We start from the raw sequence: 22787 nt of genomic DNA, 5'->3' as shown, positions 1-22787 counted from the left end.
TCGCGATAGATTTTCAGATAGATGTTCATAGATTAACTAGACTCAAGTTCACATAAGTACAAGTTAAATTAACGCTGAGAAGATCTTCATTTTCCTATTCGATAAAGAAAGAAATATTGAAACAAATTGTTAGATATAAGCAAACAAATTTATGACAAAATTACTATTAAAACAAGATTTGAATTCGTATGAAAAAAGAAGAAAACAAAATTTCGAGGCAATTTTTTTTTTTATTTAAATGTGTATATTAGGTACTCAAAGAGGATAACACAGATGGATTTCATTTCTTGAAATACGATTAAATTAGGAGGAAAATAAATGTATTCGTATAAACGTGTAAAATAAATAACGTTGTTATTTGTAAATAACTGTTACATTTTCTATATTCGAAATGATGGAAAAAGAAAGAATTTATTTTAAAATTCCAATATTTGTCTAATATGGAATAATTAATTCTCCAGCATCGAATGCTTCTAATACGTTATTGAAGATTTTGACACGGTGTACCAGAAACGTCATTTAACATCGGGGGATTAAAGTAACTGTTACATAGATGCAATCGATATTTCTCTGATTGAAACTGGAATCCATCTGAAATATCTCGATCATTCGCCAAACCTTTCTTCGCTAAAAATCATATCAAAGTTCGTACCGTATCGAATAAAAAGAAGAAAGTCAATACGCCCTATGTGCGGAATAGGAAAGAACGCGCAGAGCGAAAGTGCTCATCAACATAAAAAAAGGGAAAAAGCTCGATCCATCGGGCAGCTCCATCCAATAACTGAAAAAGCATGGTCTAAGGGAGATGATATCCATCCTTGCAGAAACTCTGGAGAAGCATCCGAGCGTGTACACGACATCGACGGCCAGCCAAGCAGAGACATCCGATTCCGACCAGTGCTCGATCAGGACGCAGATAACGAATTCTCAGCCAAACACACCTGGAACTGACATAATCGATCCGCCACCGTTGTACGACGTTTGCGATTCCAGCGATTCCTCCAAGACACCGGCGCGCCCGAGTTTCCTCGATCTGTCCGCACCTCAAGGGAAACCGCATTTTCAGTTTTGCAACTTGGACTCGGATCTCGATTATCCTGGCGGCGTGGACGCGATCATCGTGGAGGATGAACTTGGAAACAAGGCAACCGAGACCGATTACGAGCATCTCGAACCGAACGTATTGTCCAGCAACGAACACGACAGCGATTTGCCTTCGGAGCCAGCTTCGATGCCACCGTTGCTCTCCTCGACGAGCAGTTCGAGCGCCGCAGCATTCAGCTACAAAAACCCGGCTTATCAGAGCGCCAATCCTGCCTGCGGCGCCGGCATTGACACCGTGGCGAAAAACAAGGCTACACACTCCAGTGATCAGGATATACCAGGTTCCTATTTTGGGATATTTCATTTTCTCATGGGACAGGAATTTTTATAAACGAGGTGACTGGAATTAGTGTGCGAATGTTAAGAATTTGGTTTTGATTGCTCGGTAGATTTATCTTTTTGGTAGGTTTGTGATAGGTTCGCGCTTGGAAAAATTGTTAAACTTTTTATTAGGAATTAGGAAATTAACACTAGAACTACCGAAGCAGTGAACGTAACAGAATGGCAACAAATTTGTTATTTTTGCAATTACTAAAAATGTGTAGGAAAAATATTGATGTTTATATTTATTGAAACAAAAACTAATTACATATATATACTTATTTATTTTGTCATATCGCCTTAATTTTAATTATCTATATACGTATATCGTATTTAGGTACAATAGAGGTCGTTAGTTCTAATGTTAATGAAATTGTTTACAATTGCGTGATAGGTGAGTCTATATTTCACGTAATTCAATCGATATTTTCATAAGAATCAATGAAATTCCTTATACGTGTGTAAAAGGAGGTGGACCCTATATGACGCAATTTGTAAATGTGACATATCCGATCAATAACGAAAGCTAATGAAACTAAGAAAGTGAATCTATCAATGCATTTCGACATGGAGAAAAAATATGGGACAATTACCACTGACAGACATTATTAAATAGTAAATTCACATAGCAGTTCCAGTCATCTCAATTTTAATAGCGTAGCTTGACCGAACAAAGTGAAGTAAATTTCAAGGCAAATTTTTAAGAATAATGTTTGTAACATTATCCTTAGTAAACTGTAAATACAGTATTTATAAAATTTTATAAGCGCAAAAATTTGCAGATTGTGCATAATATGAAATATCCAATAATATTTAGCAGATGAAACGAAACCTATTCATATCTCATTTTTTCAATTATGAGTATAAAGACTCATTATGTACCAATTAATGCAAAGAGCAAAATTAAAAAAAGAGTCATATAATTAGTCAAGAATACTATACACCATAGAATAACGAGGATCAACGAATTAGCCTCCTTTCTATTTATCTATTTGTATATGCGCTTGAAACTCCACTTTTGTTCATGCAGACCAGCTTTGATAGTATTTTCTACTAGCTAAGTTCGTTTGTTCATTGATACAATGGAAGGATAGAATCGGTGTGGCTTTGCTGATTAAAGGGGATTTATTGAATGTTCCTGTTAAAAGAATTAGGAGAACAATTGATTCGGTTGTAATACTGAGTCCTTCATATTGATTCAAAGAATACTGGATCGATTTTATTTAAAAATAGTTGAAGTTCAAATTAAATTGATGAAACTAAATTGATAAAAGATAAATTCTTTCATTAGATATATCTTGTTTACCGCTTCCAGTTTCTTTCTTTCTTCGAGATAAGAAGATGGAACTAAAGTATTGGAACAATTCTTCGAACACACTTTGATATTATCAAAGAAAAGATTTTTTTCACGTTGAACGCTTGGAGTAACAAATTAACCTTTGAACACAGATTAAGAGAATTCTCGGTGATCACTTGTAAAGCGAATGAACTTACCAATTTCAATGAAACATGTTGCCAAGGTCAATGTTCTGAACAACTTTTCTCTATACACGTTACAGTCGCTTTATAGTTTCCGAGACAAAAGCGAAAGATTCTGTTTCGACGACGATATGACGGTTCTAGTAATCAAATAGTCGCTTCTTCCAATTTCACGACTACGATGTTTCTAATTTCAAATGACGATAATGCACATAATACAGAGCTTAATGCGAATTGAATCTGTCTTATTACTTCATATCTGAGCTTATTACACAGTAGCGTTATCGAGCGTCTCTCGACGCAATCGACCGAATGATTATCTAATCCAAATCGAAGCCACTGATTGTTCTTTCTTACGTGGATTGAAAATGAATGTCGAAAATGAACTAGGTTGACTTGTATGAAAGTACGAATGCCACGAGATGACTTCTGTGCCAGAATGAAGCGTAATCGTAAGGTACATCAAATCGGAGCTTTTTGCGACTATTTCGGGAAAAAATATTTAAAACCGAGTAGCACGAATAGAGAGAAATTATTCAGAATGTTGATTTTATCAACATATTTCAATGTTGTTGAAATCGATGAGATCGTCCACTTTGTAAATAATTATCGAGTTCTCCGCTTCAGTAATTTAAATATCTTAATGCTCGTCAGTCGTTAATTTTATTTCGATATATGTATCTAATTATTCATTTCGGTGTAATTTATTTCACTGTGATTACTCGATATCAAATAATTAACAATAACGATAAATTTAATATGAAAATCATCGAACGAACTATTTGAACAGAGCATCCAATTAAAAAATACAAATCACATTACAATTTAAACGAAAAGTATCAACTTTTAAACGGATTACAAGGAGTTGCGGCAACGAGTTTATTATCTTATCTTCCAGTATAGTACGAACGTGCAATATCTTGTTACAACTATATCGTGTTACCGTGATTTCGTATACAACATTCACAATCAGTTCAGTCACTTGCACTCGATCAGTTCACTCAATAATTGTTCAATACCTTTATTCCACATCGTGATCTGTTAAATCATTCGTTATCCCATTGTCTGACATTTTTCTTTTTATTTATATATACAAATAATCAATATATAGGTTGATTATTGTGCGAAAAATTTGCGACGTGAAAGTGCGACATGAAAGAATAATAATTTAATTTTCAACGAAGGAATATAGGTCAGTTTACTATATCAATAGTAATTATATTACACTTCATTTACATTGAAATTTAACTAATAATTCATTAATTGAATGATTTATATATATAATATAATATTTAACTAATAATTCACTAAAATAAACTAAACTAATAATTCATTAATTAAATGATTTATATATAATATATAATATAATATATATAAAGGCAATTTTTATGAAGAAGTTTTTACATATTTCTTCTTACTTTTTACTATTAACAAGGCGTTTCCTCTGCAAGAAACAAAAATGTGCAGATTTTCGTGAATAATTGTACGACGCTCGGCTTAGTCAAGAGGCTATTTTAGTATCGGCACGTGAGCATTTTGAGCGATTCTTCTCGATAATTGTAACAGCACTTTTAATTTCCCATGTGCATTGTGTTCCCAATAACCGAGTGTGTCATAAACGAGGTTGTTTCCGAAGGGTAATTTAGCTAATTGTAACGAGCCGACCGGTCGAAGCTCACCTGAAAGAATTTTCGCAACCCCTACCTAATCACGCACGGAAATGCAATGAGTGCCACTCGTCCATTTTCCCGATCATTTTCTAGCATTTGGTGAAAACCAGCCACGGTGCATATTTTCGAGGCTTCCGTTTTCGGCCGTGCTGGACGTCCGGTCGAGCCAAGCACAGTCACAAAATTTCGAATTAATCAACATCATTCTCACGGGTCGTGGGAGAAGTTTAGAATCGTTTCAATCTCTCAGCATTCGGAGAGAACAATCTCGTCCGAGTTTTCGACTCGTCAACTTCGACTTGCAAACATTCGTGAAACAAAGTATCGTTTAATCAGTCGAACGATCAGTTGACAATCTTGGCCGAGCTTTATATTTTCGAATCGAGTTCAATTCTTAGTAATCGTAGAGTCAAGTTTCGTTGTGACCATTCGTAACGATCCTTCGTGATTCTTGTCTCAACGGTCGGAGACGATTCGAAATCCTCTTATCGTTCGGAGAAGAACAGCCCTTGGTGTCGTTGACAGTTCATCGTTCATTCAACTGCCACTCTCTCTCGCGAATCCAAGATTAATTGGGCGTGCAACAAGTACAGCGCAGTGTAATCGACATGGAACACGCGCACGTAAATCTTTTTCGATCCTTCGAGTCGAATCCTCGTCTAAGAAGAGGCAAAATGCGTGGCACATCACAAACAACCGGACACAATCGATGGAAACATAAGGAGGAACAAGGCGACCATCTCGAGCTAAGGCAAGAAAAGCAAGTCTATCGACCGTATCCTAAAGCGAGCCGTGCACTCTTTTCTTCGTTTCGTTCGTAATTTTCGCGCGTATTTTTCGGTTCGGGAGCGTGTGCTTGTATAACACTGTCGTCGTCGACCAACGCGTTCACGAACTTAAAAGCAAGCGGCGCGTATGCAAACATTTGTCGACGTGTCTGTCGGAAATCGACCGAAAATCAACTAGATTACGTTGGATAACGCGTTCTTGAACACGACCCACTCGCACCGAGACTCGAACAACATTCAAAAGTTGAACTACCTTCGTCTGTCTCTATCTGGTAAGGCGAAATCGACAGTCGAGTCCTTCAGCATCAGCAAGGACGATTTTAAAGCAGCCTGAGAGCGGTTGCTTAAGAAATATAATAACAACACGCGCTTGTTCTTCGCCACGTCGCGTTATTAACCGACACGCCGCATTAAGACCGACAGCTCATCGAAGCCGATCCGCGACCACGTCCGATCGTTGCGTTTATTGGACACAAGGAACGACCTATTGCCAACATCACGATGAACCACAATACGAACAGGGAAACACGAAAAGCTTGGAAGCAAATGATGACTGATTACGATAAAAGTAAACAAGGTATTCAGGAACGCGTCATACTGTCACAAACAGCAATTCGATTCGGAAGCCGCGAACCGATCATCCGAAAGCAATTCGCGCCGCGATCACGCACATTCAAATGCGGGGGCAAATATCTCGAAGAATCGCGCGTCATCGAGTAACGACGCAAGAGGACAAACGTCGTGGATTGCTACGTTCGCGCTAAGAAGCGAAAAATACACGCGAACGTCGTCGTTGCCACGGCGGACTTCCATGATGCGCGTATATGTGACAATTCCGAACGTTACATCGTCGCATTATCGTTCAACGAGAAGAGGAACCAGCTGGGAGAATCGCGAACACGTGCCCCGCACCGCTCGAACGAAATCTCGATGGCGATCCGAAATTGAACGCAGCTATGTGGTGTGCGTTGCTAGAACATGGCGTAGGGGCAAGGGAAATACTGTTCTGTATTGTTTATCGTCAGACCTGGTCTGTATTGCTTTGTTTGTACCTGTGTCACTTTCGGCCAGTACACGTGCTTATCTTTACGATTGTGTCGAATCTGTACAAAACAACCAATCAGTCCCGCATTCCCTACGCTAGTCATCTTTCCAGCAACGCACAGTAGCAGCGATCGACGCGCGAGATTTCTATCTGCCGCATCACATGCTTTGCAAATCCTCCAGCTCGATAACGAAGATCGAGTAGTTTTCGATGGCTCTGCAAAATCGAAGCTGTCTGTCGTTAAACAACATATTAATGACTGGTCCGGCGCTACGAGACTACTTTGTGTTACCTTTGCTCTGCTCTTTCCATTCATCATAAAGACAAGAGAGTTCACAAAAGAGAGAAGATGTGTTCCCCCAATTCCTCGTTCGTTCGTATCGCCGCGCTCAAAAGAATCGTCGTGGGATATGTCGTAACGCTTTTTCGAATAACTGGACGACTTTCGTCAAATAGTGAATTGTCGAAACTTCATCGGAGATTCCGCAAGGTCGATAAGATTCAGAGATCCCTCGTCGTCGATAAAATCTCGTGCCACTACGTGGCAACCTTTATCGCCTCACTTTGGTAGCACATAGAAAATCGTCTTCAAATTGTTCGTCGAACACCACGATGGAAGCGCATCGTGGATATTTGTTCACAGGAATCATTCACGTATGAAAAATTCAGCACGTTCGCGATCGAAGTCGAGTCGATAAACTCGCATACAATCTCTCCTTCCTCCTCCGATTCTAACGATCCTGTCGCATTGACCCTGGGTCACCTTTCGATCGGTAATTCGCTTAGGAGATTAGCGCAGATCGATTTCCGTGCTTTACCTGCCAATCATCGCAAATCGCATTGACAACACATCCAGAAGGTAAAGCAGTTCTGTCCGAGGCATATAATATACAAGGAGCACATACATCATCTGGACGTTCGACAGAAGTGGACCAAAGGGAAACACAGTACTGGCGTGAGAATAGTATCGTCGTGCTAAAGAAAGACAACCTTGCAGCACTGTGCTGGCAATTAGGAAGCGTGTAGCAAACGATATCACCCGCGCCGTCACGGTTCGCATCATCGACGACGTCTACAAGAGAAACTTGAAACAGGTGGCATCTCTTCCCATGCAGGACAAAGCAATACGGTTAATCCCACGCTTCACACAGGATCTATCGGCATCAGTTAAGTAGCTCTCAAATGAAATACAGTCGATTTTTCCTTGTTCCATTGTCCGCCCTGTACAACATCATCAAACGAATGGATCACCGAAGCGTAGCAGACATCAAGAGGACACCGTTCAATCGACATTGGAGTCACTACAGATAACGTCATGGATCATCGTATCAGCTCCCCGATGACTTCATTATCAGCGCATCAGTCGTTATCGTTTACATCGACAAGTCCAACGCGGAGAGCACGTCCCAATCGAAGGATCAAGGACAAAAGCGTGAGAGTTTTGCAGCGTAGCTTTTATGACGCTCGCTTTCGCAGACAGGAAGCTATTTTAGAGTCGGGACGTTAGCACTTGGGAATATATGTTCCATCGTGTTTTCAATAATCGAGTGGTTATTTCCGAAGGGTAATTTAGCTAATTGTAAGGGTCCGGCCGGTCGGAGCTCACTCGGTAGGATTTCCGTGATCTTTACCTAATTAAATTCGAAGCCTCGCGTTCCTCCGCGTATCGCTCACCCTCTTCCGGCCCAGGGTCACGCACGGGAGTGCAGCGAGCAATTCCCAGCGAACGAGCATGCTGCTTGGCCTTTTTCTTGCGTTTGGTGGAAACCAATCAGCATGCATATTTCCGGCTTCCGTTTTACGCCTTGCTGGACGTCCGGTCGGGTATAATGTTCATCACGAACGTTCGAATCGCCAATATCATCTGCGCCAATCATAGAGCAAGAATTTAGTCGTTTAGTTTGTCAGCAATCGGAGAGACAGTCTCGTACGAACTTCTCAACGGAGCATCTTCTCCATCAGCTGTGGTGTAGAAATCGTTTCAGTCTCTCGGCTTTCGGAGAGAACATCTCTTAGCGTCGTTGACAGATCATCCTCATTCGTTCGACCGTCGCTCTTCCTCATGAATCAGTTAGCCGAGTTTAATTCGGCGGCTAACGAGTACAGCGCAGTGTCATCGCCATCGGACACGCGCGTGTGCACGAGGTACTTACTTTAAAAAGCAATTTAACGTAGGTCGCTTTTGCCCTTTTTGTAAAAAGAACGCGATTATTCCATTTCAAATGCAACTGAATCAAGCGATAACTTATGCAACTGCAACCGATTCGAAAATCGAAATCCATCGTTTAATGCAAACATTACGTCGCACGTTGTGACTTAATTTTATGTACGATGCAGGGAAAATCTTGGGAGCAGAAGATCCCGCTGGCAGCAAGGGTTTGTTGAAGTGGAAAGGCGTGATGTTCGCTCCAGATGATGGAATAGATAAAACTGAAAACAAAGAGCAGAAAATCACGAACTTAGCTGCCCGCATTAAAAATGTTGAGCAAGGAAGTGAGGTAAGGTTCTCTTCAACGAATCGCAGCGAAGCCTAATTAATACTGGATCTATTTATTTGCGAGTAAAATATGTTATATTATGTTCCTCTATTATTGAATGAAAAAAATATTAAGTGTCGAGATATCTTGATTGAAACAAGTATAGATAAAATTAAGCTAAAAAGATCTGTATGTTTCTAGGCATTCAAACGCATTGGGTATTTTAAACGCTCATGAAACTACTATTTTTTCACTGAGTCTTAAATGTAACAATATCGATTTAAATGATTTCTGTTTAGCGTAGCTGTTTGAATCATTATTTCACAAATTGAAGGTCAATAACGTATACATAAGATAGCTTTTAATTTGATTATTCCTTTTTAAATTTTGCAACTTGAATTTTTCTTTCCAAGATAAAATAGCAGACCCTAAAAAAATATACAGATTGTCCCGTTCTATAAATAAATACTTGAACTTAATTTACTCTTAATTTGTAGTTTTCTGAATATCATTATTACATGTTGAACTGGGTATATAATTAAAAGATTATAATTCTTCAAAATATTAAAAATCTCCATTTTTAACAAATAATATAGCAAAAGTAATACATTCGGAACGGCTTAATTTTTATTTCTTTCTAAATTCCTAGTTTTTTCTTTTTATAAGGAAATTTAACATTTGTAGTCAAAATTCGTATATTAGTTGCACGATAATTATCGTTCTTAAAGGTGTTCATGGTAGAGCTGACACGTGGTTGGAACAGTCGACTGGGATTCAGCTTGCAACCGGAAGGAAACCGTACTGTTATATCAGTGGTGCACCCTGACAGCGTTGCAGCTAAGGATGGTAGACTAAAACAAGGAGATGTGCTTATGATGGTAATATCGCTACTAATTAGCGTTTAGTTTTCTACTTTAATATGAACCTTCTTCTTCTAACTGAACATAAATATGCTAACGAAAAGACATGGAATAATTGAAAAAATCTAAATGATGTTTCCCACTAACTTGTACTTTAAATTCAAATTACTTTTCACAATCTGTATTCCAGATTAAGTTTATTATGTACACGTATTATGTATACGTAAGAGTTCTGAAATTAAAAATTAAATTTATATAATTGTGTAAACACAATGCTTTGTGTTAATAATAGTCATAATGAACCATTGCTTCTTTAAATTATGGTTTTCATTGTATATTGGAAATAAAGTAATATGATTGGAAGCTTTAAAATAAAATAGAAACACGTTCTAAAACGTATGATTAAACAAAAGATAAATAGTAATAGTACGTACAATAACAATAAGAACAGTGATAAAATCACAAAAAAAATGACGTTATTCCTGGAAAGTATATATTGTCCCAAAAGTCTATTGTGACTAAGATTTTGTACGTTCAACAAATTAATTCTATTATTCTCTCTTAAAACGTATTATACGTTATTGTTCATATATTATTCATAAGTTCCTCTTCTGCTTCAGGTGAATGACGAAAGCGTGGAACACATGACAACAACTGATATAATAGATCTGTTGCGCAAAATAAGAGGCTCCATTGGTATCACGGTGATGAGACGAAGCAAACGAGAAAACTTATCGTGACGTTAATCAGATGCATAACTGAAAAACCTGATATTTAAAAAGTAGAAGAAAAAGAAGAACCTTTCATGTCCATCACAACACATCTTTTATTTTTCATTTTTAAAAGTAACATCCAACTTACGAACGAAATATCATGACAAAGGTCAATTCCTCCGACTTTGTTTCAATATGAATGTTATTCGCTCATTCATTCGTTAATGTTTATAAATGTAAATGGAGTCGAAGCGCGTTGGTCAAGTGCAATATATAAATTTCGCTGTGAATAAAATTGTAAATATCGAAGCCTTAGATGCAACTACATTTTCAGACGGAAGACAGTCCACGCGATTAGTGTGAATTACATTCGTAGTAAAACTCCATCTGATACTTAAATTTAGCTAGCGTATATTTCAGAAAATACATTGTTAACGTAGGTCAGAATAATAATAAGATATCCAGTGTGGTTTATCCTTCGAAACGAACATCCTTAGAGTTCATTTAACGTAATAAGACTGCTTTGAGAGTTTTAGAATGTGGCGAAGGTAAAGGAGAAATAAAATGTTTGCCATATAGATATTTATTTAAAAAATACGAAGATATAATAGGACTCTTTATTTTTCCGTAATTCTTTAAAAACTAGACACAATTGGCCATCGCTGTTGTACAAGCAGGATAATATTTTTGTAAAGCTTTTGCTCTGGACGAATACGTCTCTGTCCTTCAGAGGATTTGAAACCATAAAAAAGTTCTATGTATTATCGTAAAAACTTTATATATTTATACATCTTGTATGAATATCGCAGAGAGACTATTTAAAATATTTCAAACTTTAATGAAAGATGTTCTAATGTCATGGAAAAATACCTTTGTTGAAAATTAACTGTAGTAAAAATTATGCCAATTGGCTTAAATTTTATAAAGAAAGATTCTCGTTGCTACGTTTATCAATCTCATAGATAAAATAAATACACGTTTCTACAAGTTCGTTAACGGTGAGAAGCCTTTAAATATAATATCGTTAAACGGTTAAAATCAAAATTCGGAGGTCCTGTTATTCGGATTTTTTAGCATGTTAGTTAAAAATTTCAATGGAGCGATTAAAATGCACGGTTTCGAATCCTACATTCATTAAAAGTTAACAGATTCGTCGACACGATATAATTGCTTCTTGACAATCCGACGATTGTCCGCTGTAATTAAACGAGAATTTTCTTGAATTCTAAGAAAATGTTACAATGTGATTCATCGTGATAATCTTTTGGACAAAACAATAAATATGTTAGTAAGAAGAAATTCTATAATAAATATTTTAATTAGTAGTAAAATATTCCTTTAATCGTGTATACAATTTCTTCGATTAATGTGCATAAAACGCGCTTCTGTGCAGTGTCTGTAAAAAAACGGTCGGAATTCCTCGGAACTTGAATGAAAGCAATCATTTCAAACGTAATAGAGGGAAGAAAGAAATCAAACTGGGTAATCAAAGAGTCAATCAAACCATCACGAAAAATATATGATGATACATATAAAGAAAGTAAGTTGTTCATCGCGTCGCTGAACCATCGCACCCATGTAAATAACTGTAACATAGTTTTATCTTACGTTCCCAAAGTTTAAAAACGACAAGATGCAACTCAAACATTTCTAACATATCGTTGCAGATTAGACCGCATACCTGCACGTGCTTGCAAAGCGCAACATGAGAGATGCTTGCAGTGACAAAACACACTCGCAACTAACATATCACATTTTCTTTCGAATAACGTGTACCCAATAAATAATTTCCTGTACATATAATGTTATAAATGTTACATGCGTATAATGTAAATAAAATCGATATGTTATTTGGAAGAAAGTGTGACATTTACTGTGCAAATGTTAGACTACAATAACATTGTTAACTAATGTTTCTCAGTGAAACGATACTATCCGTGTGTATTAACTAATGATAAAAAGAAATTGTATGGAATACAACCGTTAAACGTATCGTATTTAAGTCCTGTATAATAAAAGTTACTTAGGGCTGTTTCAATTTTAGAGCTACGCTCTAGACAGTAGCTCACGCAAACGACGTAATAAAACGCTTTTGCTTGACGCGGCAGAAAAGCGCATAAGCTTCCCACGATACGTAAATTGTAAAACTTCACTTCCTAAAACTTGATATTTTTAAGCAAGCGAAAGAGCTTTTGTGTGCGCTTCACACTATGCAGCTGTTTCTTTTTTCATTTATCAAACGACATTTATCGAACAACATAATATCAAACATTGTTCTATATTAAATGGTATTAAGCGGTATGAACTTAAACTATTGATCTTACTTTAAAACGGCATAATCCTATGCTCCATGAAGTTTATTTTTTAAGAAAATAAACTTATAGATATTTATATTTAAAAATAAATTTATTATTTCAACTTTATATAATTTCCTAAATCGATCTTTATGTTATCATTAATTTACATGTTTACAAAAAGTTTTACTAAAAAATAAAAAAAAATTAAAATTTCTTTCAATCAATTTTTATTGTGTTATTAAGTAAAAGAAAATCAAGTTATAAATCTCTTGTATATTTAACAATATTCTTCTTGTATATATATGTACATTTGTTATGTTCTTTAAGAATATGTATTATGGATTTCTATACACAGGGAAACTAAACATGCTTGTAGTATATTTAGGAGTGTAGTAAACGTTGAGTAACTACCTCGCCTGATGCCATACCATACAGCAGTGGTTCTCAAACATTTTATGCGTAACCGTCAAAAAATGAATTACATAAATCAATAAACTACTCAATAGTGTAGTATACAATATTATCAGAATCTCTAACAATCTAAACCTATAATTTTATTAGAAATTAATAAGACAATGAAAATATTAAAAAAAAAAATTATTTTTGAAATATTAAAGTATATAAAACAAAGTAAATTACATATAAAAAAAGATATAACATATGATAATTTTAAAATACAAGTCAAAAAGATGATATATATTACAATGTAGCTTATTCACTGAATTAAAGAATATATTAATAGTTTGTTAATAAAGCTACATGTAATAGAACATAAAATAATTAACTATATCTAAACAGAATGTTATTATATATAATATTTATAAAAATGAAATTTATAAAAATATGAAGTTCACAAATATTACAATTTTGGCTTCGCAAAAAATAGTTTCAGAAACACTGCCAAATATGAATAACATTTAATGTCAAAGGATATATAACTATTAGCGCAACCCATTTAAAACTCTTAAAGAAAATGTCATTCCTATTAATGTTGCGCTTATATTTATTTAGGAGAAAAAAACAATACATATACACATATAAGATTCAATGTAATAAATAAATCATCATCATCATAAAATTATAACAGTATCTTTACGAAAGAATTAAAAATAAAGTGTTTCATGAATGTGATAGTTGTTCCATTAGAATGTTAGAAGCTTTTAAAGTTCTATTATGTAGAAAAGAAACTATATTAGAAAATATATACATAAAATGTACATAAGATTATATGTATAAATGATACCAAAGTGTATGAGAAATAAAATACATAACAAAGACACATATTTTATGCATAAACAATGTCAAAGACAGCTATTTTAGTGTTAAGTAAGTTAGGCTTCTTATATTACTGTTAATATCTATACAAAGGTGGGATGTAAAATTTTATGTGGTTGTCATCATTTTACCATTGTTGATCCCTTTCTGATCAAAATACTGTAATATATTCAATAAAATTTGGTGTCTTTGATAAATAATTTTGTATTTTTTTCAATATACTTATTTGTGCTAAATCATTACATTTTATGCAAGAGAAAAGGAAAGTGAAATTGTAGGCGTGTATATTAAAAAAGATAATAAAGTATACATGATTACTTTCTTTTATATTTAATACAAAACAGTGTAAATAAAATATACTTGTAATTAAATATCTAATATATAATAAAGTCAAGTACAAAATAAATTAATGCAAAGAAACAATTACATTGTAAACATTATTAGATTTTAAAATCACTTCCTATGAAATAAATCAGAAAATAAAATAATTTTGAAACTATTTACATATATATTTTTTTAAACTTTCTGTTCGTTAATAAAGTAAAACTAGATATTACTTATTTTTAAATATTAAAGAAGATAAATAATGTATAAATTTGCCAAATATACAATAATGAAAGCAATTTATAAAAAATTTATTTTATTTTTATGATTTATTTTTTTTAAGCTTTGCTCTAGCAGATTTTCTTACGACGTTAGTATTTTCTGTAACATTTAACAATCGTTTTCTCAATCGTGATTTATTCAGTACATATTCCATTTTTTCATCATTTAAAGCACATGAAGACTCTTCATTACTTAATTCTCTGGTCTCAATCGTGGGGCACAGAGACGAGTTTTTAACTTTTTTCTTGTTATTTGACATGAGATTATTATCAGTTTGTATCAAATCGCGAGTTCTTTTTCGACTAGAACGATTTTTACTGCATTCAGGAGGAGAACTTATATTTTCTTTCTCCAAATTTAAGGGACTAATTACTTTACTATCTAAAAGTCCAAGGCTAGTAGAACGTAATTTTCCTGTAAGATAATTTAGAAAATTTTTTAATATCTCAATCCATTTACAATATGTTTCTGTTATATTCCAATATTAAATGCATACTAACTGTTTCAATGCTTTTAGTAATCTTTTTATATTTAAAAATTTTGATGAATATTTTATCATAAAAGGGTTCTTTTTTCACAAAGATATGTTTAACACGTTCACAATCCGAGGTGAAAACATAAATACTTCTTCATATATGCAAACAGCAAGTGATATGCACATCTTCCAGAAAAAATATTGCAGCAAATATAATTGAAAATATGTTTTGATTATGTTTTAACTGTTTTCAAATTCAACTTATATGCAATACAATTATTTCTTTTATGTAGGAACTTGTAACTGTTATAACAATTTGTTGGTGTCATTATTCTTTAAGCAAAAAATATATAATTTTTGGATCGATTATCTATGATTATATTAAGGGACATGTGAATAGGCCGTATATACACAACACTATAACAGACTGTGGACGTGTTAATTTTTATACAGCATTATGAAACCGCTTAATAAATAACCAACTAAACTTTTACTAAAAGCGCATTACATACCATAATTAAATTTACTGTCAATACTATCATTACTTGATAAATCACATGCAATATCTTGCAAGATAGATTTTGATCTCTCATCTCCTTCTTCCTTTTGACCTGAAATGCTATCAGAATCAAGATGTTTCATACTTGTAGTAACAGATTCTGTCTGTTCCGCTTCATTTTTTAAAGATGATTTCTTTTTTCTTTGTAGCAATTTATTATATTTGGAAGTATTAAATGAATTTTTCGAATTACTTTTTAATGTATTCTTATAAGATGAATTTTTCATTTCTGATTGTGTTACTTCATCATGAATGGATGTATCACTAAATGCATCTGAACTGTTACTTTTCTCCGCCTCATTTATTTTCATAGATGAATAATTAAACATAGATGCTTCTTGATCATCATTTGTTTGATCATTCTCAGATTTATTACCCAAAACGTTATTATTAGATGATAATTCTATAGTAAGAAATTTGTTTGGATCAATACTAGAATACATTTGTAATGGACAAGAAGTATCTGAATCAGAATCCGGAATACATGCAGCAGAATTTGACAGATTAATATCAGTTTGTTCTGTATGAATCATTGAATCATCCAAATTTTCATTCATCATTTGACGTTTAGGTGAAACATCCTCATTAAGTTCTGTCATTAACAAACTACGCCGTGCTGATGGCTTTTGTGAAGATTGTATACTTTTGATCTTATTAATTAGACTGTGAAAGCTATTTTTGTGCGTTTCCACTGATGAAAATAAAATAATAATCAAATATTATAAATATTATATGGTAAAGTTTAAGAATTCAAAAAACTTACAATATTTTCTTCGTTCATCTTCTATAACATTTTCTTCTGTGTTTTTAGTAACTTGTAATTTCTGAAATGGTAATTAATTTGATAAGTTTAATTAAAAAGCAAAATGTTATAGTTTTTAGACAAACACAATAAGCTAGTATAAAATATTTACATTTAGAAATAATGTTTTGTTAACTTTTCTTTCTAGGTTCTCTTCATCCTCACATTGTTTTACTAATTCTGCAACTGATCGTGGATTTGATTTGTCACATTCTGCATTATAAAGAACAATATATCTTTGTAGTCGCGTTTCCAAAGCTTTCCGATCTCCTTGTGAAGACAAACCAAATTCCTTTACTTTCTTTTTTAACACAGCATCTTTCATTAAACTAAATACTAACTTTGGTAGAGGCTTACGTTTTGATTCTATTCTATAGAAATAGAAAATCATTACATTTTTCTAATTAAATATTTGTATACTAAACCTTAGCATTTTCTTACATTTGAGGTTTCTCTTTCACAGATTCCCTTTTTAAACAATCATCAAGATGTCTGTTTATTTTTAATTCTGAAACGGTAACCTTACATACTGGACATATAACAATCTTAGTTTCTTCTGTATTTGTTATAATTAGACGTTTATTACTTTTAGGTGTAAACATTAAAGGTATTCTAGGTATTCCACTTGTACTAGGACTAGATAAATCTTTTTGTACATGTATAGATGGTGAAGTATTACTTTGAGAAGTAGGAATATTATTAATAATTTTACTATATATAACTTTGTTTTCTTGCCCATTTATATATGTACTCTTATTTTGAAGCAATGATTTTGGTGAATTAGAGACATCATCAGCTTCATTAAATTTTGTGAATTGAATCTGAATTTGTAAAGATCTTTTTAATTTATCTTTAATTTGTGAAAAGTGTGTTATAATCTCATCTAGAACTTTATTTTTCCTTAAATCCTTTTCAAAAGTTTCTGCAAAGCACGCAGGACATTGTGTTTTATAATGTAAATACTTCCTGATACATAAAGAACAATCTAAAATTTAAGAGAATAATAATGAAATAAAAATCCTGTTAATATATTAGAAGCAAATAGTTTTTATCTTACAGTTATGAGAGCATGACGTCATAACAGATGTATCCATGAATTCATAGCATATTCCGCAAACCAGCAAATTTTCTATATGCTACAAGAAAAATTACTCAATATTACTTCTATTGATATTACAAAAAAATAAATTTTATGAACACAATCAATAAACCTTTAATTCTATATATTCTTGAGGCCACATCATATATGGTTGTATACAAAATACAAAATAATTTTAAGGTTAACCTTTAAAATAATAATTGTAGCTACAATAAACAGCAGTTACTCATTATTTTGAAGCAACAGCTAGACAAACATATTGCTGCACATTGTCTGTCGAAACTATAGATATGATTAAGAAAGATATAAAAAACCGAACAATCACGAACAACTTTATCATAAAATTTTCATGTTTTGAATGTTAGTATACGTCGCAAACATATAAAAAAACTATGTAAACCATAGTATTAATTCTATAATTTTAATAACTGTGATTATCACATATGAAATATTTTACACGATTAAGAAATATTTAAAATGTTAATTATTTGGCATATATATATATATATAAAAGTACGAAACAAGATATGATAGTGTATACATATATAAGTATGCATATACTCTATGTACGTATATGAACTTTGGATTCAACCGGAAACTGTGAGGAGCTTTACGTAATTTTCATGTTTATCTAACTATAACAAACGAAAGTGTAACAGGATTATCCTGTCAAAATAATCTTTATTATACAATGAATCTAACACGGTTAGTACGAGCTGTAAGAACTAAGGATGTGGTTTTATTACGGTATTTGAATATAAATATATGTATTCAAGGAACTTGAGTTTTAAGTTTGAGGTTATATCTTTAGGTTTGCCATAAAATCCACTATCGTTGGTGGTATCGTATATTATACTTATACGGAAGGATTGTGGTCCAAATCCGAAGAAACTGCTAAATTGTATGAAAAACTGTATATAAATGTTGCTCCGTATGTGAAAGAAAATGTACCTGAAGAGATTACTAAGGAGGTAAAATATTAAAAGAATTAACAATAAATTTTAATTTATTGTTTGTTTAATTCTTTGGAATCAAATGGTATAATCTTCTATGCAATAGATGTTTAGATATCTTACTTTTTGATATCTCTACTTGATGTTAAAGATATATGAATGTGCAAAGAATTAATGTTATATTTAAGATAATTTTTATATTCATAAAGCGTTAGTTGTTTAAATAAATCAATACCAATCATTTTTTTTTTTTTTTAGTGGGCTCAACTACCAAGTGTATCATGTATTACAAGTTTCATGAAAACATCTTGGAACAAGGGTGTTATGACCAGTATGGAATTCATCTCCAATATACCAACACATACTTGTAATGGTGCTACTAATCTATATGAAACTGTGCAAAAGTACATACAAGACCTTAATCTTTAAGGTTAATAGAAACAAAATTAATTTTTATGTTATATTGTTAGTATCATTCTATGTTTTTTAGATAAACATTATATAATTGGTATTTATAAATAAGAAAATTGTTATTTATTTTTTTGTATACTATCTTGTTTGTTTAGATATATATAATTTTAATGAAAATACACCAGCATGAATAATAAATTGAATTTTTTATTTGTTTCATGCAATTAAAGGAAAATTAATTATTTAAACATATTACTATTATATGTATTTACATTTAAATCGTATTAACAAAATTTACATATAAAATCATTTTCTAATTTTTTGTCTCATTGCATGTAGTAGCTACTTTCTTGTATTAATGGAAATTCAGCTTTACTTCATTCAATAAAATGCAATGCATTTACGTTGGCAGCACTGTGTTACGTTCTAGAAATGTGTATACAATAAATGACACGAGGCATTAAATTTTCTAAAATTAAGTGAACAAAAATATATTAAGTAGCATGCCTGCACAGGAAGTTGCTGTGATACAACCACCAGCAACCGAGAATGAAGAAAATACGGCACCTTCATCTCAACCGATCGTGGGTATTATTTACCCTCCACCGGAAGTTAGAAGTATGCTTTCACAATATTTTTTAATAAGACAATACAATGCAACATTCATTTTTAATTGACTTCTTAGCAATGTTTTGGAATGATCACGTTAATATTTGTTTGTACATTTATTGCATATTGAAGTAATAATAAAAATAATTGGTTAATAATAATAAAAAATATTGGTTGTAATATATTAATTCATGTATTGTATGTTATTAATAAATTATTACATTACTTGTCTTTAATTTTACTATACATAAGTTTCTCTACATTTTAATGTTATGTACTTTCATTGTAAAAGAGAAATAAAATTTAGAAGTTTATCTTGATTGTATTAATTTGCTATCTTTTAGTTATTTGTAAATGTTTCTAAAATTTCAAATATATTATATTAAGTATAATAAAAATTTGCTATATTTATATATGATTTTACATTTTACAACAATTATTTCTTGCCAATTCATTGATATAAATATAATCTTCCTTATGGAAAACTTCAGATATTGTTGATAAAACCGCTAGTTTTGTGGCCAGAAATGGACCAGAATTTGAATCAAGAATCAGACAAAACGAATTGGGAAATCCAAAGTTTAATTTCTTAAATTTTGGTGATCCATACCACGCGTATTATCAGCATAAAGTAAAGGAATTTAAGGAAGGGAAAGGTCAAGAACCTACTATAGGGACAGGACCTGGAAAAACAGTTAATCTTGCTGCTCATCAAAAGCAGCAAGAAATTTTGAAACAAGTTGAACAACCATTTATTCCACGAGATACTCCTGCAGAATTTGAATTTATTGCTGATCCACCTTCTATTTCAGCTTTAGATCTGTATGTGACTCAATTAAATTCTTTATCTTTCATGTAATTATACAATAGTATATGTTACAAAATATATGTGATTTTATTTTAGGGATATTGTAAAATTAACAGCACAATTTGTAGCCCGTAATGGTCGTCAATTTTTGACTAATTTGATGAACAGAGAACAAAGAAACTTCCAATTTGATTTTCTACGTCCACAACATTCTTTGTTTCAGTATTTTACAAAACTCTTGGAACAATATACTAAGGTAGTACAAAATTTCATCTTTTTTTTAATTGAAATCTATAATTAGATCTATTCTTGAATTTAAGTTAATTTAAATTTACAGGTATTAATTCCACCTAAAGATTTATTACCGCGACTACGTGATGAAGCCTGTAATATGGATAAAATTTTAGAGCAAGTTAAATATCGCGCTGAGTGGTTAAAGTATCAAGAAGCTCAAAGACGCAAAGAAGAGGAAGAATTGGAACGTGAAAGGGTTGCATATGCACAAATTGATTGGCATGATTTTGTTGTAGTCGAAACCGTTGATTACCAGCAATTTGAAGTTGGTAATTTCCCAGCACCAACAACGCCAGATGAAGTTGGTGCTCGAGTACTTATGCAGGTAACATAATCCTACTGATTCTATGTCACAGTGAAATATCTTAATAAAATTACAAGCATTTCCGTTTTTCTAATAATTTTTTAAATTTCTAGGAAAGAATAGAAGAAGGTGAAGATGTAGAAATGCAAATTGATAGTGAAGGAGAGGATGAAATGCAAAGTCGTACAGATGGAGAAAAAGATCGTGCGAAAGACAACAATCAAGTAAATATTTTATTCATTTAATAATATAAAAAGAAGTAACTAACACTTTCATATTAATAACATATGTGTATTTTAAGGTACAAGATATGGAAGAAGATTCGAGTGATGAGGATGATGTATCACCTCCAGGTGATACTCATAAATCGAAAGAACCAAAACCACGCGATAGTAATAATATGCAACCTCCGCCTTTGCCACCAACTCCAGGAAACGTTGTAGTAAAGAAAGGATATGATCCTAAACAACATTGTAAGTGAAAAAATGTTATATGTATAAGTACAAAATAACAGTATGCCTATTTTTACAGCAATTAAAACTGCACGTCCTGCTGCTCCTGATGAATACTTGATATCACCAATCACTGGAGAACGTATACCCGCAAGTAAAGTCCAGGAACACATGCGAATTGGATTATTGGATCCACGCTGGGTTGAACAAAGAGACAAACATCTTGACAAGTTGGCTCAGGAGACAGTATTTGCACCTGGTACAGCGATTGAAGCCAGCTTGAAACAACTTGCTGAGAGGCGTACCGATATTTTCGGTGTCGGTGATGAAGAAACTGCAATCGGTAAAAAGATTGGAGAAGAAGATAAAAAGAAAGATGACAAAGTCACGTGGGATGGACACACATCAAGTGTTGAAGCAGCGACGAGGGCTGCTAGAGCGAATATTACTTTAGAAGAACAAATTCATCAGATTCATAAAGTTAAAGGACTTCTTCCGGACGAAGAGAAAGAAAAGATTGGCCCGAAACCTGCTAATCGTGCAGCTGAACTGTCACATATGGCAGCAGCTGCTTCGAAACCTCAAGCTACATTAAAGGCACCACCTAAACCACCAGCTCCGAAGCCAGTACCGGTACCAACGCAACCACCACCACCTCCTACTATGAGCATGCCTACTATGGGTATTCCTCAGCCAATGATGCCGCAAGCACCGATGATGATGATGGCCCCTATGCCTCCGATTCGACCACCACCGCTTATGAGTGAATAATTTTTATACAAAATAATAATATTATAGGTTGATCATAAATTAAATATTTTTATTTTGTCTATTTCTAGCGCCAGCAATGTCGCCATTTATGCCGACACCGCCGCCGATGCAGCCACCAATGGCATCTGCTGTAAGTATTTGTGAAGTAAAATAATGTTTAAGTAATTCAAAGGTAGCACTATCTACTATCTCAAAGTAAAAATATTTTATGTACATATGTTTATCTTACTATTGTTTCCAGATTGGATTAAAACATACTGCTGAACCTATGGAGGAGGAACCTCAAACTAAGAAACTTAGAACGGAAGATTCATTGATACCAGAACAACAATTCTTGGCTAGAAATAAGGTATTTTATCAACAACTATGGTTTCTAGACATTCAAGAATTATTATATGTATTAAAACATATATTTTATTTTTTCAGGGTCCTGTACAGCTAAATATTGCTGTACCAATGATGACAGAAAAAGCAGAATGGAAGTTAAATGGTCAAACATTGAATATTACTTTACAATTAAGTGATACCGTAGCAACAATGAAAGCTCTTATTCACGAGCAAACTGGCATGCCACCTGGCAAGCAGAAGTTACAGTACGAGGTATTATATGAACGA

The 22787-nt window shown here is 33.2% G+C and overlaps 4 protein-coding genes across 5 annotated transcripts in view; 3 read left to right on the top strand and 1 right to left on the bottom strand.

Annotated features, from left to right (window-relative positions):
• Nucleotides 1-14229, top strand: part of LOC132910003 (uncharacterized) — a 227803-nt gene extending 213574 nt beyond the window's left edge. Inside the window, exons 9-12 of the mRNA XM_060965345.1 lie at nucleotides 825-1385; nucleotides 8745-8905; nucleotides 9613-9762; nucleotides 10365-14229. Coding sequence (XP_060821328.1) covers nucleotides 825-1385; nucleotides 8745-8905; nucleotides 9613-9762; nucleotides 10365-10484 — 992 coding nt within the window. The 3' untranslated portion in view covers nucleotides 10485-14229. The remainder of the gene's footprint in view (nucleotides 1-824; nucleotides 1386-8744; nucleotides 8906-9612; nucleotides 9763-10364) is intronic.
• Nucleotides 14230-14336: 107 nt separating this feature from the next.
• LOC132910013 (E3 ubiquitin-protein ligase RAD18-like) lies at nucleotides 14337-18080 on the bottom strand. Its single transcript, XM_060965370.1, has 7 exons — nucleotides 17683-18080; nucleotides 17529-17607; nucleotides 16913-17456; nucleotides 16584-16842; nucleotides 16433-16493; nucleotides 15623-16360; nucleotides 14337-15049 (listed from the first exon to the last, which is right to left on the bottom strand). Exons 1-7 carry the CDS (start codon nucleotides 17713-17715, stop codon nucleotides 14676-14678), a joined length of 2088 nt encoding a protein of 695 aa, XP_060821353.1. The 5' UTR covers nucleotides 17716-18080; the 3' UTR covers nucleotides 14337-14675.
• Nucleotides 18081-18120: 40 nt separating this feature from the next.
• LOC132910030 (uncharacterized) lies at nucleotides 18121-19132 on the top strand. The gene is made up of 3 exons (XM_060965388.1): nucleotides 18121-18275; nucleotides 18382-18541; nucleotides 18782-19132. Exons 1-3 carry the CDS (start codon nucleotides 18262-18264, stop codon nucleotides 18950-18952), a joined length of 345 nt encoding a protein of 114 aa, XP_060821371.1. The 5' UTR covers nucleotides 18121-18261; the 3' UTR covers nucleotides 18953-19132.
• The window catches only part of LOC132910012 (splicing factor 3A subunit 1), a 72171-nt gene continuing 68200 nt past the window's right edge, over nucleotides 18817-22787 (top strand). For both annotated transcript variants that reach the window (XM_060965369.1, XM_060965368.1), the window contains exons 1-11: nucleotides 18817-18953; nucleotides 19347-19552; nucleotides 20035-20365; nucleotides 20448-20607; nucleotides 20689-20970; nucleotides 21063-21173; nucleotides 21251-21422; nucleotides 21481-22164; nucleotides 22241-22302; nucleotides 22414-22521; nucleotides 22599-22772. In XM_060965369.1, the coding sequence (XP_060821352.1) occupies nucleotides 19438-19552; nucleotides 20035-20365; nucleotides 20448-20607; nucleotides 20689-20970; nucleotides 21063-21173; nucleotides 21251-21422; nucleotides 21481-22164; nucleotides 22241-22302; nucleotides 22414-22521; nucleotides 22599-22772 (2199 nt within the window). In that variant the 5' untranslated portion in view covers nucleotides 18817-18953; nucleotides 19347-19437. The remainder of the gene's footprint in view (nucleotides 18954-19346; nucleotides 19553-20034; nucleotides 20366-20447; nucleotides 20608-20688; nucleotides 20971-21062; nucleotides 21174-21250; nucleotides 21423-21480; nucleotides 22165-22240; nucleotides 22303-22413; nucleotides 22522-22598; nucleotides 22773-22787) is intronic.

The sequence above is a fragment of the Bombus pascuorum genome, chromosome 8 (genome assembly GCF_905332965.1).
Source record: "Bombus pascuorum chromosome 8, iyBomPasc1.1, whole genome shotgun sequence".
In the NCBI taxonomy this organism is placed as follows: domain Eukaryota; kingdom Metazoa; phylum Arthropoda; class Insecta; order Hymenoptera; family Apidae; genus Bombus; species Bombus pascuorum.
Note: the sequence above shows the minus strand (reverse complement) of the source record. Positions and strands in the feature narration are given on the sequence as shown.

Coding starts and splice junctions, on each gene's coding strand:
- LOC132910013 (XM_060965370.1), bottom strand. CDS start 17,715: ATGATGTGGCCTCAAGAATATATAGAATTAAAG. Junction 17,457..17,528: donor GACGTCATGCTCTCATAACT/GTAAGATAAAAA, acceptor CTTAAATTTTAG/ATTGTTCTTTATGTATCAGG. Junction 15,050..15,622: donor TGACAGTAAATTTAATTATG/GTATGTAATGCG, acceptor ATTATCTTACAG/GAAAATTACGTTCTACTAGC.
- LOC132910030 (XM_060965388.1), top strand. Junction 18,542..18,781: donor CTGAAGAGATTACTAAGGAG/GTAAAATATTAA, acceptor TTTTTTTTTTAG/TGGGCTCAACTACCAAGTGT.